Source organism: Ceratotherium simum, chromosome 22 (genome assembly GCF_057802395.1).
Source record: "Ceratotherium simum simum isolate JZ-2026a chromosome 22, ASM5780239v1, whole genome shotgun sequence".
Lineage (NCBI taxonomy): Eukaryota > Metazoa > Chordata > Mammalia > Perissodactyla > Rhinocerotidae > Ceratotherium > Ceratotherium simum.
Window position 1 is genome coordinate 13,502,080 of NC_141921.1, and position 20,004 is coordinate 13,522,083.

The following is a 20,004-nucleotide window of genomic DNA, read 5'->3' on the forward strand; positions in this document are numbered from 1 at the left end:
GACATACAACTATCTACTGGGGCTTTGGGGGAAAAATAAATAAATAAATAAATAATTAAAAAAAAAATCTTGTATTTTATTTTTCTAAAGTTCTTTCTTTTTCCTTCTTTTCTCTCTCTGAACAAATTACAGTCAGCTTGGCCTTCCTCTGTACTCAAGTACTGGTCCTCTTTTCTATGCAGATAACTAGCTTAACTCCTTACAACTCTCACAGTGGAAAAACACTGAACTAAGTAGTAATGAAATGGAAGAAGCTTGAACTTTGGTGCTGGATGGACCTTGGTTCCAATTCTGGTTCTACCAGCTGTGTATCCTTAGGCAAGTTACTTAACTACATTTCTTATCCTGTCAAATGGGGATCATACCTACTTTGGTGGTATGTTTTGAGGATTAAATAAGAGAATGCTTGTAAAATTCTTGGTGTTTTTAAAAAAAAGCTATTACTATTCCCTTTCCCTGCTGTAGAGGATCTTCAACTCTTAGTATATATAAAAATCACTGGGGAGCTTAGTAAAATTTCCAGGCCTCACTCCAAGAGATTCTGATTTAGTAGGTCAAGGTTGAGACTTAAGAATCTGGGTTTTAAATATGCTCCTTGTGTAATTTTGAATCAGATGATCAACAGACACACTTTTAGAAATGCACTACCCTTGGTTCCTTGGTTCCAAGTCTAGCTTTTCTAGTAAATAGCTTATAACTATTGACAAATCATTTCTGCTTTCTGGGCCTTATGTTTCCTCAAATATAAAATGAATGACTGAACTTTATGGTCTCTATTGTCTGTAAAAGTTAAAAAATTTTGGTCTTATAGTCCTAAATTTTTGATCTGGTTGCCACTTTTTGGCAGAGGTTCAATAGAGATACTTAAATGTTTTATTCTCTGGGAATTCCGATTATTCTTCCTTCTGTGAAGACTCTGGTGAAACTAGCTTAAGCAAAAATAATTTATTTTAAAGATACAGGGATATCTCATGGTACCTTAAGCCAGGATCCAGTTAGGCCTCAGGAATCGGGGACTAGAGCACATTAGGAAAATCAAGAAGTTCTCTCTGCCTCTGTCTTTTTTTCCTTGCAAATTGGCCTCAATTTCTTGGCTTTTTTTGCCTTCCAGGCTGTGTGGTAGAAGATGACTGTGGCCAACAGCTCCTGAGTTTACATGGCTTCCATTTTATTTTATTTTTTTATTGTATAATTTTAGATGTACAGCTTTATAATTCTACATCTGAATACACTACAGATGATCACCACCACAAGTCTAGTTACTATCCATCACCATACAGTTGACCCCCTTCACCCATTTTGCCTACCCCCCAACTCTCTTCTCCTCTGGTAACCACTAATTTGTTCTCTGTATCTATGTGGTTGTTTTTGTTTTATTTTGTCTGTTCGTTGTTTTATTATTTTAGATTCCACATATGAGTGAAATCATACGGTATTTGACTTTCTCCATCTGACTTGTTTCACTTAGCATAATACCCTCAAGGTCCATCCATGTTGTCGCAAATGGCAAGTTTCATTCTTTTTTATGGCTAAGTAGTAGTCCATTGTGTATATATATATATATATACCACATATTCTTTATCCATTCATCCATTGATGGACACTTAGGTTGTTTCCATATCTTGGCTATTGTAAATAATTCTTCAATGAACATAGGTGTGCATATATTTTTTCAAATTAGTGTTTTTGTGTTCTTTGGATAGATACCCAGAAGTGGAATTGCCAGGTCACGGGGTAGTTCTACAGTCATGTGTCACTTAATGATGGAGATATATTCTGAGAGATGTGTCATTAGGTGATTTCATTGTTGTGCAAACATTATAGAGAATACTTACACAAACCTAGATGGTATAGCTTACTGTACACCTAGGTTATATGGCTATGTGGTACTAACCTTATGGGACTACCGTCATTGACCAAAACATTTTTATGTGGCACGTGACTGTATTTTTAATTTTTCGAGGAAACTCCATACTGTTTTCCGTAGTGGCTGCACCAATTTATATTCCCACCAACAATGCATGAGGGTTCCCTTTGCTCCACATCCTTGCTCACACTTGTTATTTCTTGTCTTTTTGGTAATAGTCATTCTGACAGGTGTGAGGTGATATCTCATTGTGGCTTTGATTTGCATTTCCCTGATGATTAGTGATGTTGAGCATCTTTTCATTTGTCTGTTGGCCATCTGTATGTCTTTGGGAAAATGTCTATTTAGGTCCTCTGCCCAATTTTTTTTTTTTTTTTGGTGAGAAAGATTAGCCCTGAGCTAACATTAGTGCTCATCTTCCTCTACTTTATATGTAGGACGCCTGCCACAGCATGGCTTGATAAGCGGTGTGTAGGTCTGCACCCGGGATCCGAACCTGCGAAACCTGGGCCACCAAAGTGGAGTGTGCAAACTTAACCAGTACGCCACCAGGCCCCTGTGCATTTTTTGATTGTTTTTTTTCCATGTTGAGTTGTATTGTTCTTTATATGTTTTGGATATTAAGCCTTTATTGGAAATATCTTCAGTCATTCAGTAGGTTGCCTTTTCATTTTGTTGATGGTTTCCTTTGCTGTGCAAAAGCTTTTTAGTTTGATGTAGTACTATTTGTTTATTTTAAAAAATTTTTTATTATTACTTTTTTTTTTTTTTTTTTTGCTGAGGAAGAGTCTCCCTGAGCTAACATCTGTTGCCAATCTTCTTCAATTTTGTATGTGGGTTGCTGCCACAATATGGCTGCTGACGAGTGGTGTAGGTCCATGCCTGGGAACTGAACCTGGGCTGCCGAAACGGAGAATGCTGAACTTAACCACTAGGCCATGGGGCCAGCCCTGCATTTGTTTATTTTTGTTGCCCTAGTACATGGCTTCCATTTTAGAAAGCAGCAGACTGAGGCTGGACTATCTTAATTCCAATTCCAAATGCCAGGAAAGGAACTGTGATTGGCCCATATCAGGTAGAATGCTGCCAACTTCTGGCTCTGGCTAGGGAGGCAGGGTCATATTGTAAGAATGACCTTGGGGAGCCCTGCCACTATTTTCCATGGTTGGAGGTGGTGGAGGTAATCCTGGTTAGGTATTCACCACATTTATGAAAGCATCTCACTAACTGAAGAGTCACAGTGTTGTATTTTTGCATAGGACCCTTACAATCAATTCTTATGGAAAAAAGTAGAAGTGGGGAGAGACAGGCAAAAGAAAAAGTGAGCTTGTGTTTTTTATTCTTAGTCATATCCCAGAAGGTATAGAGCCTTCTACAGTCACTTCTGCTTGACTGTGCTGTTTAAGCAACAATGAATTTTTAAGTTGCTTTTGGATATAGTTTACTTCTTCTAAAATTATATAATTTTATAGTATAATATCTTTGTTTTATATATTTGGAATTAGTAAATTTTCAAATGAAGAGAAAATTATATGCGGCTGTGGAGGGCATTGGTAGGAGCACAGGCTTTTGAATCAGTCTTGCATTTTAATTTTATCTCTGCCATTTAGTGACTGTATGATTACTTCTCTGTGAAATGAACATAATAATCCTTATATCATGGATTATTTGAGAATTAAATGACATGACGTGTACAGCTCTTGTACAGAGTTTCCTAAATAGTAGGTGCTCAATGACTGATAGATATTATCATTGTTATTTTGTTTTTTAGAATGTAATTGATAATCTTCATTATATTCTACTCATGTTAAAGACTTGACTACATCTTGTGCTTTAAATATATCAGTATTTTTTTAAGATAAAGGCGTAAAGTGTTTTTTAGATCTGAAAAACAGGAGCTAGAATGTGAAAGAGGAAATATTTTTACATTAATAGTTCATTGGTTTGCATGAATTTATTCATTAATGGTTTTAATGAAGTATCTTTTTGATCTCTTGTTTAGTGTCAAACCGGAAGAGAAGTAAAACTCGACAAAAATTTATTATGTGTGGAGTTCCTTCTTAAAAGAAGAAAAACGAGATTATTGAGACTATGGATCGGAGCAAACGGAATTCAATTGCGGGATTTCCTCCACGTGTGGAGCGTCTTGAAGATTTTGAAGGAGGTGGTGGAGGGGATGGGAACATGACCCAGGTGGGAAGAATTTGGCCATCTTCATATCGAGCTCTCATAAGTGCCTTTTCCAGACTGACGCGTTTAGATGACTTCACTTGTGAAAAAATAGGGTCTGGTTTCTTCTCTGAAGTGTTCAAGGTAAGTGATGCCTCAACTTTTCTCACATTGTCTTATTGATGGTCAGCTTCACTGCAGAGTTGATAGTTGTGTTTAATTAGGATGTAGGCTTTGCCTAGTCAGAGTGCTGTGGATCTCAAGCAGTGTTCTAAACCCTCTTCTCAAGCTCTTTATTGACTTGTAAGATATTTTGTTTCTTTTAATTATAAAAATAATACATGCTGATCAAAAATCCAAATAATGTATGATTATTTCCACTCCCCTGTTTATATATGTATAATGTATATTAAATTATATTTATATATATAATTTATAAAATATATATGTATTTTATATATATAGATATTTATAAAATCTCCATTAATAACCACTATTAACAATTTGGTGTGTAGACTTCTGGACCGTTTTCTGTACTTATACAGTCATGCGTTGTTTAATGATAGGGACACATTTTGAGAAATGTGTCATTAGGTGGTTTCATTGTTGTGTGAACATCATAGAGTGTACTTACACAAACCTAGGTGGTATAGCCTACTACACACCTAGGCCGTGTGGTACTAGTCTTATGGGACCACTGTCGTATATGTGGTCTGTTGTTCACTGAAATGTTGTTATGTGGCACATGACTGTACATATATTATACATGCACATCTTATATACATATATAAACATTTATATATACATATAAAAAAATATATACATACACACATACTCACATGTATAGTTTTTGTTTGCTTATTTTTAATAAAATTGAGCCCTTATGCTCTCAAGCAGTCATATTTCCCTAGTTCATTTACTCTCCCAGAGGATTATTTCATATCTTTTCTTCTCTCATCAAACCCTCAGTACTTTTTCTCTAGTCATCACTCTCAGTGATGAGCTTGCTTCCTAAATTCACTGAGAAAATTGAAGCAAGCAGACGAGAACTTCCACAGCCTCCCATCACCACAAATGGCTACTAACCCACATCTTTACCCACTTATTCGGCTTTTGTACCTGTCATTATGGATGAACTACCCATGCTCCAACCTAAGCCATATTTCCATTTGTATTGTATATCCTATTTCCATTTGCCTACTCAAAGACATTACCTAAGAAATTCTCCCCTCTGATTCCTACATCATATTTCACTCTCTATTAAGTTATTTCCATCAGCATGTAAACATTTTGTTATTTCTCACACCTTAAAAAAAAACCTCTAAAGGGGGAAAAAAACTTATTTTGACCCTATCATTCCCTGTAGCTATATTCCCTCATGTTTTGTTCTCTTTTGGACCAAAACATCTCCATAGAGTTGTCTCCACTCACCATTTACAGTTCTTTTCCTCCTATTCTCTCTCAAAAAATTTTTTTTTCATTGTGGTAAAATATACATAACATAAATTTACCGTTTTAACTATATTTAAGGATATAGTTCAGTGGCATTAAGTACATTTACAGTGTTGTGTAACCATCATTATCCGTTTCCAGAACTTTTTCATCATCCTAAACAGAAACTTTGTACCCATTAAATAATAACTCCCCATTTCCCCCTGCCCCCAGCCTCTGTTAACCTCTATTCTACTTTCTGTCTCTATGAATTTACCTATTCTAGGTACCTCATATTAGTGGAATCATGCAATATTTGTCCTTTTGTGTCTAGCTTCTTTCACTTAGCATAATGTCCTCAAGGTTCATCCACGTTGTAGCATATATCAGAATTTCATTCCTTTTTATGGCTGAATAATATTATATGTATATACCACATTTTGTTTATCCATTCATCTGTTGATGGATATTTGGATTGTTTCTACCTTTTGGTTATTGTGAATAATGCTGCTGTGAACATTCGTGTACAAATATCTGTTTGAGTCTCTGCTTTCAATTGTTGCTCTCTTTTTTTTTTTTTGCTGTGGAAGATTTGCCCCGAGCTAACATCTGTTGCTAATCTTCCTCTGTTTTGTATGCGGGCTGCCGCCACAGCAGCTGCTGATATGTGGTGTCGGTCTATGCCCAGGTACCAAACCCGGGCTGCTGAAGTAGAGCATGCTGAACTTAACCATTAGGCCACTGGGGCTGGCCTTAGAAACTTTTTATTTTGCTGAGGAAGATTCGCCTTGAGCTAACATCCACTGCAGTCTTCCTCTTTCTGCCTTCAATTGTTTTGGGTATTTACCTGTAAGTGGAATTGCTGGGTCATATAGTAATTCTGTTTAACTTGTTTTTTTAATTGTGGTAAAATACACGTAACATAAATTTTACTCATTTAACCATTTTTAAGTGTACAGTTATGTAATGTTAAGAATATCCATGGGCCGGCCCCGTGGCTTAGTGGTTAAGTGCACGCGCTCCGCTGCTGGCGGCCGGTGTTCGGATCCTGGGCGCACACCGACGTACCGCTTCTCCGGCCATGCTGAGGCCGCGTCCCACGTACAGCAACTAGAAGGATGTGCAGCTATGATGTACAACTATCTACTGGGGCTTTGGGGGGAAAATAAAAAAAAAAAATAAAAAATAAAAATTCACATTGTTATGCAACCAATCTCCAGAACTTTTTCATCTTACAAAATTGAAACTCTATACCCATTAAATAACAACTCTCCTACTCCCTCTCCCCACCCCAGCTCCTAGCAACAACCATTCTACTTTCTGTTTGGTTGAGTTTGACTATTGTAGATACCTTACATAAATTAAATCATGCAGTATTTGTTGTTTTGTGACTGCCTTATTTCGTTTAGTGTATGTTTAACTTTTTAAGGAATCATCATACTATTTTCCACAGCAGCTGCACCATTTTACATTCCCACCAGCAATGCACAAGGGTTCCAGTTTCTCCACATTCTCACCAACACTTGTTATTTTTCATTTTTTTTAAATATTAAAAATCCTAGGGAGTGTGAGGTGGTATCTCATTGTGGCTTTGATTTGCATTTCTCTAATGGCTAGTGATATTAAGCATCTTTTCTTGTGCTTATTGGCCTTTTGTGCATTTTCTTTGGAGCAATGTCTATTCAAGTCCTTTGCCCATTTTTGAGTTGGATTGTATTTGTATATAAGGGATATTTATTTATCAGCTTTATTATTTGAATAAATCATATATCATTACATATATGATTTGAAAATATTTTCTCCTATAGGTTGTCTTTTCACTCTCTTGATAGTGGCCTTTGCACACAAGTTTTTAATTCTGATTAAGTCCAATTTATCTATTTTTTCTTTTGTTGCCTCTGCTTTTGGTGTCATATCCAAGAAATCATTGCCAAATCCATTATCATAAAGATTTTCCCCAGTGTTTTCTTCTAAGAGTTCTATAATTTTACCTTTTACATTTAGATCTTTGATCTATATAAGTTAATTTTTGTATCTGGTGTATGCTAAGGGTCTAACTTCATTCTTTTGCATGTGGATATCCATTTTTCCCAGCACTATTTGTTGAGAAGACTGTTCTTTCCCCATTGAATGGTCTTGGCACCCTGTCAAAAATCGACTGACCATATATGCCAGGGTTGATAACTCATTTTAATTTGTATCAGCTCTGATTATCAAAAAAGTCCTTTTATGCTTATTGGTCATTTATATAATTTGTTTATATTTTTTTACTTGTCTTTTTTTTATTGTGTTAATTGTTTTTAGCTCTTTATGTATCCTAATAGTAATTATTACATGTGTTGCAAGTATTTTCTCCCTGCCTGTCTTTTTAATTTTTATGTAGTTAGACCTATTAATCTTTTCATTTACAACTTGTGGATTTTATATTTTGCCTAAGAGAGCCTTGCCATTGCAAGGTTTTGAAAATATTATTCTATGTTTTTCCTAATGCTTTTATGACAAATTTCATTGATTGATACCATTGATTATAAGATGAACCTTTTGCCAATTAAACTATAACAATTCTTATTACTTAGAAGTTTTATTTTTACTTTATAGCCTTGATCAGGCATAGCTTTTTTTATCATTTTATACTTTTGAAAAAAGGAAGGTGTAGTAGAAATAAATTGGTTAAGGCATTCTTAAATCCTTTTTATATTCAGAGGATAACTGTCCAGAATCTTTTTTCGCCTCAGAGGGTTTAATGTCTGTGTGTTTCATACAACATCAAGAATGTGATGATACATAATTTCTTAAAAGATGGCTGTACTGTTGTATCTAGGTGTATATTTAACCATTGACACCCACTCTACAAGTTTTGATGCACATGGTACAGATGCCTGGAAGTAATTTTAAGACATTATAATTTCAAGATATTGGAGGTCTTAGAAGTGATGAAATGTAGCAGACAGTTTTTTAGTTTAACTCATCTTGACTTTATTTTGGTGTTTGAAATTAGGTATAGGCATTTAACTTTTTTTTCACATGATTAGCTAATTGTGTAAATACAATTTTTTAATGTCTTTTTCCCCCCCAGTGGGTTGAAATGTCGTTTTTAACATTGAATTTTTGTTTGATCTGACACTTGAATAGACAGACCAATGGAATAAAATAGAAAAATCCAGAAATAGGCCGAAATACATATGCCAATTTAGTATGTGATAAAGGTATCATCTTAAACTAGTGGGGAAAAGAGGTCAAATGATGTTGGTATAACTAGGTAGCCATGTGAAAACAGAGTTGGATCCATATTTTATTATACCTGATACGAGGATAAATTCCAAATGGATAAATAATTTAACTGTGAAAATTAAAATCATGAAAGTTCTAGAGCAGAACGTGGAAGAAATAATTTTTTAAAAAATTAATAAACTTTATTTTTTGGAGCTTTCACAGCAAAATTTAGCAGAAAGTACAGAGTTCTCATTTACTTCCTGTCCTCACACATGCACAACCTCCCCCATTGTCGACACCCCATACCTCAGTGGTACATTTGTTACAATTGCTGAACCTGAGTTGAACCATTAAACCACATCATCATCACCCCAAGTCCATAGTTTACATTAGGGTTCACTTTTGGTGTTGTACGTTTTATAGGTTTTGATAAATGTGTAATGACATACCATTTATTCAGTGGTATCAATCAATGAAATTTGTCATAAAAGCATTAGGAAAAACATAGAATAATATTTTTAAAACATTGAATGGTTTTGAAATGACTCCACCATTGTAGTATTGTACAGAATAGTTTCACTGCTCTAAAAATCCTCTGTACTCTGTTCATCCCTCTCTCCCTCCAGCCCCTGGAAACGACTAATCTTTTTACTGTCTCCATGATTTTGCCTTTTCCAGGATATCACATAGGTGGAATTACACAGTATGTAGCCTTTTCAGATTGACTTATTTCACTTAGTAATATGCATTTAAATTTCCTCCATGTCATTTCATGGTTTGGTAGCTCATTTCTTTTTAGCACTGAATAATATTCCATTGTCTGGCTGTCCCACAGTTTATTTATCCATTCACCTACTGAAGGATATCTTGGTTGCTTCCAAGTTTTGGCAATTGTGAATAAAGCCGCTATAAACATCTGTGTGCAGGTTTTTGTGTGGACAAATTTTAAGTTCATTTGAGTAAATGCCAAGAAGCGCGATTGCTGGATCATATGGTAACGGTATGTTTAGTTTATAAGAAACTGCCAAACTGTCTTCCAGAGTGGCTGTACCATTCTGCATTCCCACCAGCAATGATTGAGAGTTCCTGTTGCTCCACATTCTCGTCAGCATTTGGTGTTGGCAATGTTTTGGATTTTGGCCATTCTAATCCGTGTGTAGTGGTATCTCATTGTTATTTTCATTTGCAATTCCCTAATGGCATATTATGTTGAACATGTTTTCATATGCTTACTTGCTATCCATATATTTTCTTTGGTGAGGTGTCTGTTTAGGTCTTTTGCCCATTTTTTAATGGAGTTGTTAGTTTTCTTCCTGATGAATTTTAAGTATTTTTTTGTATATTTTGGATGACAATCTTTTGTCAATGTCTTTTGTAAATATATTCTCCTAGTCTTTGGCTTATCTTTTCTCTCTTTTGACACTGTCTTTCACAGAGCAGAAATTTTAAGTTTTAATCAAGTCCAGCTGATTAATTCTTTCTTTCACGGATCATGCCTTTGGTATTATATCTAAAAAGACATTGCCATACCCAGGGTCATCTAAGTTTCCTCCTATATTATCTTCTAGGAGTTTTGTAGTTTCGCATTTTACATATAGACTTATGATCCGTTTTGAGTTTTTGTGAATGGTGTAAGGTCTGTGTTAGATTCATTTTTTGGTATGTGAATGTCCAGTTGGTTCAGCATCATTTGTTGAGAAGACTATCTTTGCTCCATCGTATTGCTTTTGCTTCTTTGTCAAAGATCAGTTGACTGTATTTATGTGGGTCTATTTCTGGCCTCTCTATTCTATACTGTTGATCTATTCTCTTTCTAATATCTTAAGGTGGAGGTTTAGATGATTAAGTTTAGATCTTGTCTCATCTATGCATTTAATATGATAACTTTCTGTCTAAGCCATGTTTTGCTGCATCCTACAAATTTTAATAAGTTGCATTTTCATTTAGTTCAAAATATTTTTTAATTCCTCTTGAGATTTCCTCTTTGACCCATGTGTTATTTTGTTTTTTTTTTTGTTTGTTTGTTTTTTTTTTTTTTTTTTAAAGATTTTATTTATTTTATTTTTTCCCCCCAAAGCCCCAGTAGATAGTTGTATGTCATAGCTGCACATCCTTCTAGTTGCTGTATGTGGGACTCGGCCTCAGGATGGACGGAGAAGTGGTGCCTCGATGCGCACCCGGGATCCGAACCCGGGCCACCAGCATTGCAGCGCGCGCACTTAACCACCAAGCCACAGGGCCGGCCCCCATGTGTTATTTTGAATTGTGTTGTTTACTCTCCAAGTATTTTGGAATTTTCCAGTTATCTTTCTTTTACTGATTACTAGTTTATTTAATTAATTAATTTACTTATTTTTGAGGAAGATTGGCCCTGCGCTAACCTCTGTTGCCAGTCTTACTCTTTTTCTTTTTTTTCCCCAAAGCCCCAGTACGTAGTTCTGTATCACAGCTGTAGAGTTGTAGCTCTTCTATGTGGGACGTTGCCTCAGCATGGCTTGATGAGCAGTGAGCAGGTCCGCCTATGATCCGTACTGGTGAAATCCAGGCCACCAAATTGGACCTCTCGAACTTAACCGCTAAGCCACCGACTGGCTCCACTGATTACTAGTTTAATTCCATTGTGATCTGAAAGCAGACATTGTATGATTTCTATTCTTTTAATTTGTTAAGGTGTGTTTTATGGCCCAGAATGTGGTCTATCTTGGTGAATGTTCCATGTGACTTGAGAAGAATGTGTAACTTGCTGTTGTTGGATGAAGCAGTCTTTTTCTTTTTTTTTTTTTTTTTTTGGTGAAGAGGATCAGCCCTGAGCTAACATCCGTCGCCAATCCTCCTCTTTTTGCTGAGGAAGATGGCGCTGGGCTAACATCTGTGCCCGTCTTCCTCTACTTTATATGGGATGCTGCCATAGCATGGCTTGACAAGAGGTGCGTCAGTGTGCACCCTGGATCCGAACCTGCAAGCCCTGGGCTGCCGAAGTGGCGTGCACACACTTAACTGCTGCACCACCGGACCAGCCCCTGAAGCAGTCTTTTAATTGGTGTATTTAGATCATTGATATTTAAGATGATTATATAGTTGGATTAATATCTACAATGTTTGTTACCATTTTCTGTTTTTGCCCTTGTTCTTTATTCCTATTTTTATCTTCCATGCTTTTTCTGCCTTTTGTCATTTTATTTTATTTTTATTGAGATCACATTGGTTTATAATGTTATATACATTTCAGGTGTACCTCATTATATTTCGACTTCTGTGTAGACTGCATTGTGTTCACCACCAGAAGTCTAGTTGCCATCTGTCAGCATACAAATATGCCCCTTTACCCCTTTGGCCCTCTCCCCATCCACTTCCCCTCTGGTAACCACCAATCTGCTCTCTGTATCTGTGTGTTTATTTGTTTGTTTATCTTCCACATATGAGTGAAGTCATATAGTAATTGTCTTTCTCCATGTGATTTATTTCACTTAGCATAATACCCTCAAGGTCCATCCATGTTGTTGCAAATGGCAAGATTTTTTCTTTTTTATGGCTGTGTAATATTCCATTGTGTATCTATATACTACGTCTTCTTTATCCATATATCTGTTGATGGGCACTTAGATTGTTTCCAAGTCTTGGCTGTTGTGAATAATGCTGCAGTGAACATAGGGGTGCAAATATCTTTTCTCATTAGAGTTTTCATGTTCTTGGGATAAATAACCAGAAGTGGGATAGTTGGATCATATGATAGTTCTATTTTTAATTTTTTGAGGAACTTCCATATTGTTTTCCATAGTGGCTGTACCAATTTAGATTTCCACCAGCAGTGTATGAGGGTTCCTTTTTCTCCACATCCTCTCCAACACTTGTTGTTTTGGGTCTTTTTAATAATAGCCATTCTGATGGCTGTGAGGTGATATCTAATTGTAGTTTTGCTTTGTATTTCCCTAATAATTAGTGATGTTGAACATCTTTTCATGTGCCTGTTGGCCATCTGTATGTCTTCTTTGGAAAAATGTCCTTTCAGATCCTTTGCCCATTCTTTTTTTTTTTTAAAGTTTTTTTTTATTTATTTATTTTTCCCCCAAAGCCCCAGTAGATAGTTGTATGTTATAGCTGCACATTCTTCTAGTTGCTGTATGTGGGACGCGGCCTCAGCATAGCCGGAGAAGCGGTGCATTGGTGCGCACCCGGGATCCGAACCCGGGCCACCAGCAGCGGAGGGCGCGCACTTAACCGCTAAGCCACTGGGCCGGCCCCATTCTTTTTTTTAAGTTTTTTTTTTTTTTGTGAGGAAGATCAGCCCTGAGCTAACATCCATGCTAATTCTCCTCTTTTTGCTGAGGAAGACCGGCTCTGAGCTAACATCTACTGCCAATCCTCCTCCTTTTTTTTTCTCCCCAAAGCCCCAGTAGATAGTTATATGTCATAGTTGCACATCCTTCTAGTTGCTGTATGTGGGCCGCGGCCTCAGCATGGCCGGAGAAGTGGTGCGTTGGTGCGCGCCCAGGATCCGAACCCGGCCGCCAGTAGCGGAGCACGCGCATTTAACCGCTAAGCCACGGGGCCGGCCCCCCTTTGCCCATTCTTTAATTGGGTTGTTTTTGTTGTTGTTGTTGTTGTTGTTGTTGAGTGGTATGAGTTCTTTATATGTTTTGGATATTAATCCCTTATCAGATATATGATTTGCAAATATTTTCTCCCAGTTGGTAGGTTGTCTTTTCATTTGGTTGGTGGTTTCCTTTGCTGTGCAGAAGCTTTTTAGTTTGATGTAGTCCTATTTATTTATTTTTTCTTTTGTTTCTCTTGCCTGAAGAGACATGATATTCAAAAAGGTTCTGCTAAGATTGATGTCAAAGAGCATACTGCCTATGTTTTCTTATAGGAGTTTTATGGTTTTAGGTCTAACATTCAAGTCTTTAATCCATTTTGAGTTAATTTTTGTGTATGGTGTAAGATAATGGTCTACTTTCATTCTTTTGCATGTGGCTGTCCAGTTTTCCCAGCACCCTTTATTGAAGAGACTTTCCTTTCTCCATTGTGTGTTCTTGGCTCCTTTGTTGAAAATTAGCTGTCTGCAGATGTGTGGGTTTATTTCTGGGCTCTCAGTTCTGTTACATTGATCTGTATGTTGTCTGTTTTTGTGCCAGTACCATGCTGTTTTGATTACTATAGTTTTGGAGTATATTTTGAAATCAGAGGGTGTGATGCCTCCAGCTTTGTTCTTTTTTCTCAGGATTCCTTTGGCTATTTGAGGTCTTTTGTTTTTCTATTTAAATTTTAGGATTCTTTATTCCATGTCTGTGAAAAATGTTGTTGGGATTCTGATTGGGATTGCATTGAATCTGTAGATTGTTTTAGGAAGTATGGCTATTTTAACTACGTTAATTCTTCCAATCCATGAGCATGGAATATCTTTTCATTTCTTTATGTCTTCTTCAATTTCTTTCAACAATGTCTCATAGTTTTCAGTGTACAGGTCTTTCTCCTCCTTGGTTAAATTTATTCCTAGGTATTTTATTCTTTTTGTTGTGATGGTAAATGAGATTGTATTCTTTTTTTTTTTTTAATAATTTTATTTATTTATTTTTCCCCCCAAAGCCCCAGTAGATAGTTGCATGTCATAGTTGCACATCCCTCCAGCTGCTGTATGTGGGACGCAGCCCCAGCATGGCCGGACAAGTGGTGCGCTGGTGCGCACCCAGGATCCGAACCCGGGCCACCAGCAGCGGAGCGCGCGCACTTAACCGCCAAGCCACGGGGCTGGCCCGAGATTGTATTCTTGATTTCTCTTTCTGCTGGTTTGTTGCTAGCGTATAGAAATATGACTGATTTTTGTATGTTGATTTTGTACCCTGCAACTTTACTGTATTTGTTAATTATTTCTAATAGTTTTTTGGTGGATTCTCTCTATATAAAATCATGTCCTCTGCAAATAGTGACAGTTTTACTTCTTCCTTTCCAATTTGGATACCTTTTGTTTTTTTTTCTTGCCTAATTCCTCTAGGTAGGACTTCCAATTCTGTGTTGAATAAGAGTGGCAAGAGTGGGCATCCCTGTTTTGTTCCTGTTCTTAGAGGGATAGCTTTCAGTTTTTCACTGTTGAGTATGGTGTTAGCTGTGGGTTTGTTGTATATGGCCTTTATTTTGTTGAAGTACTTCCCTTCTATACCTATTTTATTGAGAGTTTTTTGTTTTTTGGTGTTTTTTTTGGTGAGGAAGATTGGCCCTGAGCTAACATCCATTGCCAATCTTCCTCTTTTTGCTGACAAAGATTAGCCCTGAGCTAACATCTGTGCCCATCTTCCCCTATTTTGTGTATGGGATGCTGCCACAGTGTGGCTTGATGAGTGGTGCGTAGGTCCGCACCCGGGATCCGAACCTGCGAACCCCAGGCTGCCGAAGTGGAGCACGTGAACTTAACCACTATGCCATCAGGCTGGCCCCTTATTGAGAGTTTTTATCATAAATGGATGTTGGATCTTGTCAAATGCTTTCTCTGCATCTATTGAGATGATCATATGATTTTATTCTTCATTTTGTTAATGTGGTGTATCACATTGGTTGATTTGTGGATGTTGAAACATCCTTGCATCCCTGGAATAAATCCCACTTCGTGGTGTCTGATTCTTTTCACATATTGTTGCATTTGATTTGCCAATACTTTGTTGAGGATTTTTGCATCGATATTCTTCAGTGATATTGGCCTATAATTTTCCTTTTTTTGTGTTGTCCTTGTCTGGCTTTGGTATCAGGGTAATGTTTGCCTTGTAAAATGAGTTAGGAAATGTCCTGTCCTCTTCTATTTTGGGGGATAGTTTGAGAATAGGTATTAAATTTTCTTTGCTTGTTTGGTAGAATTCACCAGAAAAGTCATTTTGTTCTGGACTTTTGTTTTTTGGGAAGTTTATGATTACTGTTTCAATCTCTTTACTTATGATTGGGCTATTCAGATTCTCTAACTTTTCATGATTCAGTTTTGGGAGGTTGTGTGATTCTAAGAATTTATCCGTTTCTTCTCGGTTATCCAATTGGTTGGTGAATAGTTTTTCATAGTATTCTCTTATAATCATTTTTATTTCTTTGTAATTTCTCATCTTTCCTTTCTGATTTTACTTATTTGAGCCTTCTCTCTTTTTTTCTTGGTAAGTCTGCCTAAGAGTTCATCAATTTTGTTTATCTTGCTTTTTGTCAATTTAATTAAGCATTTTATATAATTCCATTTCTCTCCTTTCTTAGCATATCAGTTATACTTCTTTTTTTACTTTATTCTGTAGTTACCCTAGAGTTTGCAGTATACGTTTACAACTAATCCAAGTCACTTGCAAATAATACTATATCACTTCAGAGATAGTACAAGTACCTTCCTAATTCTTGCCTCTTGTTCCTTGTAGCACTGCTGTCATTCATCTTACTTATACCTCACTTATACTTAATCATAGGTAAGCATGCGCTCGCGCGCACACACACACACACACACAAGCATGCATCATTGAATACATTGTTACTATTATTATTTTGAACAAATTGTTATCTGTTGCTCAATTAAGATCTTGTTAATTCCCTGATTCTTCACGTATTCATTCTGTAATGCTCTTCCTTTCTTTATATAGGTCTGAGTTTTTAACCTATATCATTTTCCTCTCTGAGGAACTTCTTTTAACATTTCTCACAAGGCAAGTCTCCCGGCAACAGATTCTTTCAATTTTTGTTGTGTGAGAAAGTCTTTATTTCTCCTTCGCTTTTGAAGGATAATTTTAAACGGTATGGAGTTCTAGGCTCGCAGTTTTTTCTCTCAACATTTTAAATACTTCATTCTGCTCTCTTCTAGCTTGCATAGTTTGTGAGGAGAAGTTGGATGTATTTCTTATCTTTGCTTCCCTATAGGTAATGTTTTTTTTCCCTCTGGCTTCTTTTAGGATTTTTTCTTTACCTTTGATTTTCTGAAGGTTGAATATGATATGTCTAGGTGTAATTTTTTTTTTTTTTTTTTTTTTTTTTTTTTTAAGATTTTATTTATTTTATTTTTTCCCCCCAAAGCCCCAGTGGATAGTTGTGTGTCGTAGCTGCACATCCTTCTAGTTGCTGTATGTGGGACTCGGCCTCAGGATGAACGGAGAAGTGGTGCCTCGATGCGCACCCGGGATCCGAACCCGGGCCGCCAGCATCGCAGCGCGCGCACTTAACCACCAAGCCACAGGGCCGGCCCCTGTCTAGGTGTAATTTTTTTGGCAGTCTTCCTGCCTGGTGTTTTCTGAGCTTCCTGGATCTGTGGTTTGGTTTCTGACATTAATTTGGGGAAATTCTCAGTCCTTATTGCTTCAAATATTGTTGCTCTGTATGTTACATCTTTTGTAGCTGTCCCAGAGTTCTTGGATGTTCTGTTCCTTTTTTTCAGGAAATAAGCTGCATTCATTCTACTAATAAGCCTATCAAAGGCATTCTTTTTATTTGTTACAGTGTTTTTGATCTCTAGCATTTCTTTTTGATTTTTTTCTTAGAATATTTGTCTCTCTGTTTACCTTATCCATGTGTTATTGCATGTTGTTTACTTTTTCCATTAAAGCCCTTAGCTTATCAATCATAGTTTTCAAAAATTCTCAATCTGATAATTCCAACATTCCTGACTCTGGTTCTGATGCTTGTCCAGTCTCTTCAAACTGTTTTTTTTTTGCCTTTTAGTGTTGTTGGGGGAAGAGGAGAAATCTCCCTCTGCCCTTTTCCTTAAGGTTCTTATGGCTGGCCAAATAATTAACAAGACAGGTTAGCAGGAGAAAATAATACCAAGTTTAATAACATGTATACATGGGAGAAACTCAGAAATGAGCAACTCGTCCCTCTGTCTAAGCTGCTTGCTTAAGTGTTGCAGCTAAAGGCGAGGACCGTGTTGGGGGTGGGTAGTGGCCTGGGACTTCAGAGGGCAGGAGGACAATTCTTTTCAGGGTCATCTATAGATAATGTGGTCAGGGAGAGACAGAGTTTTTGATAGAGTTTTTGATAAAAGAGGCGTTTTTGATAAAAGAGGCTTGGTGCCTTTCCTATTGTAACCTCTATCCTACATTATCTTTACAGCCATCATGATAGAAGATCTATTCCAGGAAGGAGCCACCATCAAATTCTTTAGGCAGTTAGTGGGGGAGGTCAAATGTCCCTCAGAGAAAACAATCAAGGTAAAGAGATATATTTCAGGGTGGCCAAATCTTGATCTCCCACAGTATGCATTGGAATTTTTTTGTTGGAAGGTGGACATGATGTACTGGGTAAAAGGATCTGTAAAAGGCCTTTAGTAATGTAGTGGTAAGGTGTGTGTGTGTGGAAGAATTCTATATTCCTATGATTAGGTCTCAGTCTTTTAGTGAGCCTGTGCCCTTGGACTGTGAACTTCATCAGTGCTTCCCTTTTTTTTTTTTTTTTTTAACCCCCTTGGATGGAACAGCATGGCTAGAGTAGGCCATAGTTGGGTAATTCCCTTCCCTCACATGGAAGGCTAGAGCTGGTTGGTGTTGGGTATTTCCCTTCCCTCAAGCAGGTTAGGCTCTGATAAAACCCCAGCAGGTTAGGTTCTGGTAGTTTCTCCTGAGGGCAGGCTTTGTTAAGAACAGAATGATCTAGTGTATTTCAAAATGTATCCTTTTCCCCTCCCCTGGCCAGAAGCTGGCTGAGATTTTTCTCCACTCTTCTCTGTGAGAACTTGTTAGAGCTCCGGGAGGTAAAACTCACAAAATTGTTGGGGTACTCCTACGACTGGATCCCCCTGGAATTTTTAACTCTCAAAGTTATCTATACTGAGCCTCCAGCAATTTGTCAATTACAGTTCAGGTTTTCCTACCCCAGCACTGATTCCACCAGAGGTTTCTGCTCTGGTAAGGTTTTTTTTTTTTTTTTTTTTTTTTTTTTTTCTGGGGGTTCTTGTGCTCTGACAGTCAGCTCTTTCTAAATGGACTTTTAATTCGTTAACTGATTCTGAAGAGCTGAATTGTGAGGGCTGCTTCTTAATACTTAACAAGGATGCTCTGGTAAGTTTTGATTCTCTGTATCTACCCATCTGTCTCTTCAGTTTTGGGGGGCAGTGGTTTGACCTATGACCTCACTCTTCTGATGGATAGAAGAAGAGTTGTTGATTTTTCATTTTGTTCAGCTTTTGCCTTTTAGGATGTAGTAGCAACTTCCATGCTTCTTACATATGGGATTAGAAATCAGAAGTCAAACATAATTTTTAAGAATGGATTGTTCCATTTGTAAAAAATGTGGGAGTAGGAAAGGTCTTTCTAACTGTGACTTAGAATTCAAAAGCTGTAGAAATTATTTTGATAGTTTCAGCTACCCAAAAATTACAAAATAACTTCTGCATAATAAAAATCATAAGAAAATTCAAAAGAAAGAACAAACTGGGGGGAAAACTTGTTCCATTTCATGAACAAAGTGTTAATCTCTTAATATATAGTGCCCAGAAATCAACAGAAAAACCAGTACTCAGTAGAAAGCTGAGCTAGGTTATGAACAGAATGCTTTCAAGAATGGAAACATAAATGACTGTCAAATATGTGAAAAGATGCTCAGCCTTCCAAATAATGAGCAATGTAAGTTAAGACACAACATATACCATTTTAACCATCATGTATCAAATATCTAAAAGTTTGATAATGCATTATTTTGGTGAGGCTGTGGGAAAATACGCACTTTCATATATTAGTGATGGGAAAGTAAAGTGGTACAACCTTTATAATGGGAGTGCAAGTGGGAAATAGCTATCAAAATTACAAATGTATATTCTCTTTGATCTAGCTAGCAATTCCACTTTGGGGGACTGTCCTCCAGATATATTTGCATGCATGCTAAATAGCATGTTTATAAGATTATTCATTGTTTGTAATGGCATATGTTTATAAATAGCCCAAATATTCGTAGAGGACTGGTTCAATAAATTAGTAATCATCCATATAATGTAATACTTTGCAAATGTTAAAAGGATTGAGGAAGGTCGTAAGGTCTGATGCAGAAAAATCTCCCAGGTATAAGTTAAAAAAGCAAGGTTCATAGTATTGTGTATGATATGCTTCATTTTGTTAAAAGAAAAAGTAAGAAATTGTATTTGATTCTGTAGTTATAAAGAAACTCTTTGAGAATACGTAAGAAACTAACGATAGTACAGTAGTCCCCCCTTATACACAGCTTTGCTTTCTGTGGTTTTAGTTACTTGCGGCCAACTGCAGTCCAAAAATATTAATTGGAAAATTAATATTAATGTTTAAAACAATTCATGTTTTAAATTGTGCGCTGTTTTGAGTAGCACAAATCTCACACTGTCCCACTCCATCCTGCCTGGGATGTGAATCATCCCT

The 20,004-nt window shown here is 36.8% G+C and overlaps 1 protein-coding gene across 2 annotated transcripts in view; it reads left to right on the forward strand.

The window, feature by feature from the left end:
* The window catches only part of TESK2 (testis associated actin remodelling kinase 2), a 135,044-nt gene that overhangs the window by 20,894 nt on the left and 94,146 nt on the right, over positions 1-20,004 (forward strand). For both annotated transcript variants that reach the window (XM_004442015.3, XM_014796454.2), the window contains exon 2: positions 3,870-4,180. In XM_004442015.3, coding sequence (XP_004442072.1) covers positions 3,959-4,180 — 222 coding nt within the window. In that variant the 5' untranslated portion in view covers positions 3,870-3,958. The remainder of the gene's footprint in view (positions 1-3,869; positions 4,181-20,004) is intronic.